The 8721-nt window shown below is 44.2% G+C and overlaps 1 protein-coding gene and 1 long non-coding RNA gene across 16 annotated transcripts in view; one reads left to right on the plus strand and one right to left on the minus strand.

The window, feature by feature from the left end:
* EPN3 (epsin 3) overlaps nucleotides 1-5310 on the plus strand; it is a 36265-nt gene extending 30955 nt beyond the window's left edge. For 8 of the 15 annotated variants that reach the window (XM_083598162.1, XM_083598172.1, XM_083598169.1 and 5 more), the window contains 3 exons: nucleotides 120-209; nucleotides 2072-2302; nucleotides 3089-5310. In XM_083598162.1, coding sequence (XP_083454288.1) covers nucleotides 120-209; nucleotides 2072-2302; nucleotides 3089-3414 — 647 coding nt within the window. In that variant the 3' untranslated portion in view covers nucleotides 3415-5310. The remainder of the gene's footprint in view (nucleotides 1-119; nucleotides 210-2071; nucleotides 2303-3088) is intronic. The other 7 variants (XM_083598170.1, XM_083598171.1, XM_083598164.1 and 4 more) reach the window with 3 other exon arrangements.
* LOC310755480 lies at nucleotides 4776-8721 on the minus strand. Its single transcript, XR_014544393.1, has 2 exons — nucleotides 8017-8721; nucleotides 4776-6584 (listed from the first exon to the last, which is right to left on the minus strand). It is a non-coding gene; the product is annotated as an uncharacterized lncRNA (long non-coding RNA).

Consider the following 8721-nt stretch of genomic DNA (forward strand, 5'->3'; position numbering starts at 1 on the left):
CAGCAGTGGTGTTGAGATGGGGTAGACAGAGCCAGTCCTACTCACTCAAAAGGGGGTGGGCCCAACTTATTTAGCGCCCCCTCCCCTAAGCTTTCTTTCTGTCTTCAACTCCTCCATAGGCAGTGCTGCTTTTGACTTGTTTGCAAAACTACCTGAACACATGGATCAGCCAGAACATGACAGTTCTGGGAAATCCAACAGCCCAGTAGGTAAGTGAAAGGGACAGGTCCTCCATATGCACTTTCAGGCATCATTTTGATCCTATAATTTTGATGGCTGCCATGGAGGTAAATTTCACACATACTACTCTTCTTCTCCCACTGCTTTTGTTTCATAGTATGCATCCTGCTGGAAAATAAGTCCATGGCTTTGCCCTTGCTTACACCTATCGTGTTTTGATGATTAGTTCTAGCCTTAAAGCTCCAGAGCAGCTTTCCCCAACCTGGTGCCCTCCAGATGTGTTGGACTACCATTCTCATAATCCCTGGCCACAGGACCTGAGGTTGATTGGAATTGTAGTCCAAAAAATCTGGATGGCACAAGGTTGGGGAAAGCTGCTCTAGAGTTTCCATTCTGGTCTGATTTCCCACACTGGCAGTGAGTAGGACTAGAGATGGCCTTTCAGGTGGTTCCTTCCAGCTCTATGCTTTTGATGGGGGCTGGTGCCAATGTAACATTGGGAGCTCCTAAGATGGATTTTTTAAAAAAATGTCCATGTGCAAAGGTTATATTAGAATGCATTACCCACAAAAGGTTTCTAGCAGCAATCCCAATTTGCAATAGAGTTTGGGAGGGGGGGAAATGCCTTAGAGAAGAAGCTTTAAAGTGGGACTTGAACGATGAGACAGCAACAAATGTGTGTTAAAGGAAGGCAGCGCTGAGCATTAGGACAATTATGTAAGCAATGCTTTATACTTTGAGCAATGACACATCCACAGCAGCAATGCTTGTTGTTATGGGCAGCAGCTCTCCAGGGGCATCTAGGTACACATCTTTCCCTATTCTGGAAATTAAGTTCCTTTTAACTGGAGATTGAACTGGTAGGTTGTACACCTGCTGATGTAAGCCACACACACACCCCTCTCCTAAAGATGTACGGAAGTGCATCTTTGGAAATGGTGGAATCTTAAGTATAAAGGGTTGTGGCAGAATGCAGCGTGAAATAGATTCCATGTCCAATGTGCTTGTTTTAGCCTTTTTCAAGCCCCAAATGGTTTCTGGTCAATCTGGTGCCTCCCCCATATGTTGTTGGACCACAACTCCTATTATCCCTGACCACTGGCTATGCTGGTTGGCTGGAGCTGATGAGAGTAGTAGTCCAAAAGATCTCAAGACCACCGACTTGTGGAAAGCTGACCTAGAGGATTCCTCCTCCTGCAGGAGCCTGATTGGCCCTTCTTATGCCCTTCTCCAAATGTTATGATCATCAACTGGTGCCTCACCTTTGGGATACCTTCTCAAGAGAGATTTGCTTGGTGCCATTCTCTTTCTCTTTCTGATGTCAACTTAACACCTTTGTATTTGCCCAGTCCTTGTAGTTCTATTAGAATGCATGAGAATCTTTGAGATGGAGTTTTATTGTTGCTCTGGCCCAACTAAGCAGGGATGCTAGCGGAAGCTAATGCAAGGTTTCCCACTAGGGCAATAAGGCTTCCCCATCTCCTCTCCTCACAACTCCCCCAAATCCATTCAGGAGGTTAAGGAGAACCTGTGCAGGGGGAGGAGAGGGATCATTCTGTTTGGGAAACAGAAATGCTTGCACTGACAGAATGATCATATGCACACAACTGAGTTATTCCATTTGCTTTCTGTTTTTGTGTTTCCACTGTAGTGATTTTTTTAATTATATCTATCAAGCTATTGTTTTCATTCATTTCATCTTTTTTATCATTAGCCACTCTGAGAACTTCATCTGAAGATGAGCCAATACAGTACATCTAAGAAAGGACTGAATAATTAATTGATTAAATGAGAACCCAGCAGGAAATGTGGGGCAAACCATGGAGTATCTCAGTGAAAAGGAACAGAAATAACACATCCTCCCTCTCTCTCTCTCTCTTATTGTTGGTAGATGTGGACCTGTTTGGTGACCTTATTCCAAGCACGAAAGAGAATGGAGTCAAGAATAAGGACGTTTTTGATATTGCAGGTTTAGGAGACTCTCTTCCTGATTCAAAGAAGGAGAAGAAAGACAGCAAAACGCCAGAGGCCTTTCTTGGCCCAAATGCCTCTTCTCTGGTTAATCTGGACTCCTTGGTCACAGCCCCTCAGAACCTGATGTCTCGTAATCCATTTCTGGCAGGTAGGCCTTATAGGCAGAATAGATCCATTAGCAATTCTGTCCCCCAGTTTTGCCCAGAGTTTTGTAATGTGGCTGGCCCTACCATTAGGCCAACTGGGGTGGCAGCTGCCCCAGGCAGCAGATGGGAGGTAGTGTTCATGTTATGGACAGAACCGTGTGTGTCACATGGCTGCCCTACACTCCTGGAGCTAGCCTACTGACCTCAGGTGCAGTGGAAGATGCTTTCTTATTGCCAGTCTAATCAGTTTGGTCAGTGTTTATATGTGGAATGGGGGGGGGTCCATCTTACCATTTGCTTCAGGCAGCAACATGCCTTGTCTCAATCTTGTTTGGTGCCCACATTTGATTGCACTCAGCCTAGCACATTAGTTCCCCATTGTACAGTCCGCTCCCTAACGCCTGCCACACAGAGCTGCTATTCTTCCTCCCCTCCTCTTTTTACTGGGCCCATTTCTTCACTGAAACCAGTCCTTGTCAGAAATTTCAGACTTCTTCCATACTAGGCATGTTGATATTTGCCAGTTGCTGTGATTGATGCTCAGGCCTTCTCTGCTTTTGACTCCAAAACTTGGAACTCAAAATATGTGGCAAAATGGGAACCCTCAGCAACACGTTTCCACACTTTCCTTATTTAACATTAGAGTGTTTGGGTCACATGGTTGTAGATACTGCCATATTTGTGTGCATTTTTAAAAAAAAACAGGGGGAGGGGAGCTTCACTTCCTTGGCCTCTGACCTTTGGAATGTTGTGCTGATGGCTTCTCTCCCTCCCTCTCCTTCTTCCAGGTCTCAGCACACCTTCTCCCACCAACCCATTCAACGTCATGGACCAGCCCAAACCAACTCTCAACCAGATGCGGACCAGCTCCCCAGTGCCCACCATAGCTATGGGGATGACCATGAACTCCATGACCTACAGTGCTTCACTCCCTCTCCCACTCAGCAGCATCCCACCAGCGATGGCCCTCCCGGCCTCCATGAGTGCCTTCCCTCAGACTGGAGCAGGGCCTTTCCCAGAGCTACCTGGCAACTTGCCTCAACCTCTCCTACCACTGTCTGGCTCAGGTCCCCCGCCACTACCTTCTCAAGGCGGTATGAACCCTTTCCTCTGAGAAGACTCTTGTTGGTGTCATGCAAACTGTTCTCTTGCTCCTTCCCCAGCTGCTATGGAAAACCTCCCATGCAAAATGGCTTTGTGGGCACATTAGTTTTGATGGGGGTGGGGGAAAACGTCTCCCTGGAAACTCTTCTCTAGTTTCTGCCTAAGCCAAAGAGATTCATAAGCAAGAATCTCCTTGTTTGGTGGCCTACAGAAGAACCAATCGCTCCATCATGTTGAACATTGCCTGGAGTCTGCTGCCTCTGATGGAGAACTGGGACATCCCTGCCACTAGCTGGCCTTGTTTTGATGGGTACCCAGGAGATGGGAGGTCTTTTAAGAAGGGCTTGAGTTTTCAAGGGTCTTCATTCTCCAGTGCTTTTATGTTGGTACACACAGAGGCTAGGATAAAATAAAAATTAACTCATGGAAGATTGTCCCTTCAGAGGGAAGGGAATCAAATTATTTCGTAACCTGCATGGAAAACACAAAAACGTTTTGCCAAGGCTTGCAGTGGCACTGCGTGCATGACAGTCTCACTTCTGGAAATCAGGATAGGTCAGCAAGTATAGCACTGTTATACATTAGAGGAGGAAATCCAATTTCTTTTTCCACAGTCACTTTCACTGGGTCCCTTAATGAAGGGCAGTCTCTTCCTCAGTTGCTCTTGTCCTCCAGTTACACTAGGGGGGGGGGGATAGATATATTCAGAAGTCTGCAACTAGAAAACCTTCCTGACTGTAAAAATAAACAGAAGCAGCAAGACCAACTGCACACACATTCTTCTTTGTGCACCCTTCATTCTGCTTACAATTTTTGGAGCAAAGTTGATACGTTTTGAGACTGGTTATGGGAAGGAGGTGTAACAGCATCAAGAACAACAGCCTGACCACTGGAAGTCTGGCCCAACCTCTTCTGGCTTCTAATTCTTGAGTAGCAAATTTGCCCAAATTACTAGCCAGGCTAGAAACTTGCCTTGTAAAAAAAAAGCTCCTGAACTTGGATGCTCAGGATTCTGAAGAAGCATTACTTTGCACTAGGAGAGCACAATTCTCAGTCTCTTGTTTCTGCCCAGATGTTCCTTCATTCCAAATCCGATGTCTCTGCCACTTGCGTTTCTGCCTCCTTCGGTCCGAACGACGTTTTCCTTTGACCCCTCAGTAATCATTTGAGGAATCCAGTTTCTCCTTTGTTATCATCATGGACAACCTCTTAGTTATATGCTTGATCACAGACTTTTGTTGCTGTCCCCAGCGCCTACCTCTCAAGCCACAAACTCAAAAACATGGGATACCTGCGACTGAGGGGCACTCCAGAAAGTGCAGATTCCACAGTGGAAAAGGGTGTTTGAATGAACTTTGCAAAACTCACGAGGAAGTTCTGGACTGCTTCAATGGAGGCAAATGATGGAGGTCATTGTTTGAATATGATGTCGGGAATCCTGACTCCGTGATGATAAAACTTTATTATTGTGCTTGATGGCCTTGGAGCATTTCATTTTGGGGCTTAAACTTGCTTTAAAAACTCGAGAGAGAGAGAGATAAATGTATCAATAGGTGCGTTATCTTCAATTCAGCCAACCTCTCCTTCCAAGCTGGAATGGCAGAGACAGAGTGTATGTACAGCATGAAGTTAAATCCCAGTTACCAACTGTGTCTTAATCTAGGATTTCAGCATGCCAATACAAGATTCATCTGCAGGACAAGATGTTTGTGGAGCACTGATCCAGCTAGAATAAGCTTGAGGTGGGATGTGAATAGGGGGCCAGGCATGGAGAGCATTGTGGTACAATCATTGAAGTTTTGTTGCCTATGCTTAAGCAATCACCATACCAATACAACTTTTCTGGCTATAATGGAACATAAAGAGGGGGGAGGGAAATAAGAAGTCAATAAAAAGTTCAAATATGCTTGAGGTTTCACACTTCATAATGGATTTCTTTTCTGTGTTAAATCACCTTCCTTCTCTTCAGGTTTGATCAAAGGGGTCTCAACTAAGGTTGCACACTTTTCGAAGGAAAAGAGTGGCTTGGGAGGAGGTGTCCTGCTGTCTTTTAATAGCCCGACTATTTACTTCTTTTATGCCTGCACACTGCCTCTATTGGCAGCTGCTTCAGTTACATCTTTGTTTGAAAACTAGGGTTTCGTCTTTCCAGCTATACATGCCACTCAATTCAGAGCCAGGCCAAAGCTCTTCGGTCTTAGTATAAATGGATAATTGCCATGACATGAAATCACCATTCAAATATGGTTATGTGACAACAGTACAAAGACAATTCAGAGTGTCAGCAATGTCCCTTGCCCTCACTCTCAACAGGCAAACATTTTCCCACCTGCATGCAACTCCTTGTGAGCTTTGCTGACTATTCACTGTTGGAGAGAGCATGATAATGCAGTAGCTGGACCTCCAGGCTGTTTTGAAATGCCTTGACGGTGCAAATGTCCTTATGCTAATTAATAACTAGAATCCATGGTGCACCATGTGATCAAAAACAGGAAGATTTTTGAGCTCCTTGAGCAGTCTTCTTTAGCAACCTGTGTTGACAAACAAGATTGTAGTCTAGTGGAGCCTTTGTTATTTGCTAACTGCAGGAAGTTGAGTCCTTTCTGAGCTGAAATGAATGAAAGCTGCTAACTCAAGTTCAAAACAAATCAGCATACCTCGTTTGCCATGTTAAGGCAACAAGCTAGACGTGTGCTGATTTGTTTTGAATTGCATTTGAGCGGCCTGGGTTTCTGCAGTCCATGCTAAAAAGAAGAATATTCAGCACTGGTCTATAGTTCCCCTTGAGATGAATGTAATGGAAAATTCACTGATGTTCTTGCTGGCAAATTAAAACCATTTACAGTCTTGCATGGCTGCATTCCCTGGGCATTTGTTTATTGCTTGCCAGCACAGGTAATGAGAGGGCATCACCTAGATCTTCCCCTGGGCAACAATTAACATGCTCTGACACTCTTTGGTTTAAAAGCAATCTCAAAAACAGGATTCTCTTTAATGCCTGCTACAGTTATTTCATTTACATTGGGTCAGGAAGACACAGGTTGCTTCTATGCCAGGGCCCATTAGCGTGGCCTTCTATAATGCTTCATTAGGAAGTATTGGTTAGCAAAAGAACTCTGCAATGTTAATTAAAAGTTACCTACTTGTAGCTTCTGGTCATTTTATTGTTTGTTCAGGTTGCTGTAGGAGAATATTGGTGATGAAACACAAAACAAAATAAAACAGATTCTATTAATGGTAATGAAGGGGTATCAGTAATCCTGCTGCTGTGCTTAACAAGATGCAATAACACAGGCAGAAGTTTCAAGCAAGCTGTTAATTACAAGCACAGGAGCCCCCAAAAAGTCTCACTATTACTTTGGCTGTCCACACTGGACAGGTTTGCACTACAATGGCATTTTGATGCAAAATGCCCCTCACCCCAACCACCCATAATACCAGTTGCTGGGACTCACAAGTGTGGAGAGTGTTGCTCTGATCTTTCTCTTAACCTATTTTGGAAGGGCCCAAATACAGCGATTAAAATAAAATAATCTCTTAGCTCAGTCACAAGAGAAGTCCTTTCTGTTTGACTCCAGCTATTGAACTTCGTAATGTTTCCAAAGAAACTTGGTTTTTTTAAACCATTCATTCGCAATATTTAAATAATAGGTTTGATGAACCCATTACTCAGCATTGAAACGTCTACATGTGTCACTGTATGCCATGAGGTATGTATACTATGCTAGTAGAAAGGTATCTCATCTTTTCTAAGAGCATCATTATAGCAATGTAGTCTAGATTTGCACTGGAAATGGTTGCTGTAAAGTAAGCCGAGTGATAACCAGCAACAAGGCAGGGATGGGAGCCTGTGGCACTACAAATGTTGTTGGACTACAGCTCCCATCAACACCAGCCAGCATGGCCAATGGTCAGGGACAATAGACATTGTAGTCCAACATCTCGTGAGCCACAGGTTCCCCCCACCCCCTGCTCTAAGGGCAAGATAAACGTAATCAAAATGCAGAGAGTTGTTGGAAGGTTCATAAGGATATCACAAATCACTGCTGCAAGAGGCTTAGAAATGAAGGTTGAGAAAGGAATGGGGAATATTTGCTTCCCCATATCTTCTTGACTCTAGCTCCCTTCATCTCCAGCCAGCATGCTCAGTTGTCAGAGATGACGGGGATTGCAGTTTAACAACATTTGGAGGGCCACAGATGGCCCACCCTGATATAAAGCAACAATAGTGATGTGGGACAGAGGAGGATCTGTTTTAGGCTATCTCTTGAGAAGCTAATGAATTATAACCCAATTATCAACGGGGTTTTGTGACTGGTTGCTATTCTGATTTTGTGAAAGCTTTTATCATAAATGATATCTGACAAGTACCATGCCCCTCCACAATTTGATAGTAGCTTCAATTCAATACAGTAGCTTGGAAAGTGCCATTTAAAATTAAAACAAGCAAACAAACCTTTAGATAGATGAGATTAGACTATTTCAGTTAGATTTGTTTCTGCCCAGGCATAGGAAAAAACAGACTAAATTCCCAGTTTCAAATGGGCATGGGTGGGATTTAAATCTGATCATTAAGATGCTGACACACAAGTTTGCGGGTAAGTATACTCACTGACTTGGCAGTTCCCCAGCCAATATGCTTCATGTCTTTTATATGCTGACAGTATATAAAGCTCATATTCTGTGCCACCACTCTGAAACTTCAGAAAAGCCTGCAGAGATTGGCTCCATCAGAGCTGCTGTTTTCATTAATGTATCTAACTGAAAAATGCATAGGGCGTTAAGGAATTTGCTGCCCCAAGAAGCAGTGACGGCCACCAATTTAGAAGGGAAATAGACAATTTAATGAACATTTAGGCTATCAATGGCTATTAGCCATGATGTAGATAGGTACATGCTACCTTCAGTCAGGACCAGAGTCAACATGCCTCTGAATACCAGTCCCTGGGGAACAGTTGTGGGACAAGCCCCCCCATATTCTCTTTTTGGGCTTTCCAGGTGCATCGTCCTGGTTGGCCACTGTGGGAAACAAGCTCAGCTAGATGGTCTGATCCAGCAGGCTTTTCTGAAGTGGCTTGCCTCCCTGCTTTTTCCAGCACCAAGCACCATTTTTATTTGGACGGATAGAAGCGGTGAGGGTGCTGTCTTCCTCCCTTTTCCGGCCCCCAAGGGCATTTTAAGGCAGGGGGTTAGAAGCAGTGATGTGGATGTGGTCCCTACTTGCTTCATAGGCTGTTTTTTGCATTTTGATTTATACCGTATTGGCCCAAATATAAGCCATACCTGCAAATAAGCCGCACCTTTAAAACTCAAGAAA

Source organism: Podarcis filfolensis, assembly GCF_964270895.1.
Source record: "Podarcis filfolensis genome assembly, chromosome: 2".
Taxonomy (NCBI): Eukaryota; Metazoa; Chordata; class Lepidosauria; order Squamata; family Lacertidae; genus Podarcis; species Podarcis filfolensis.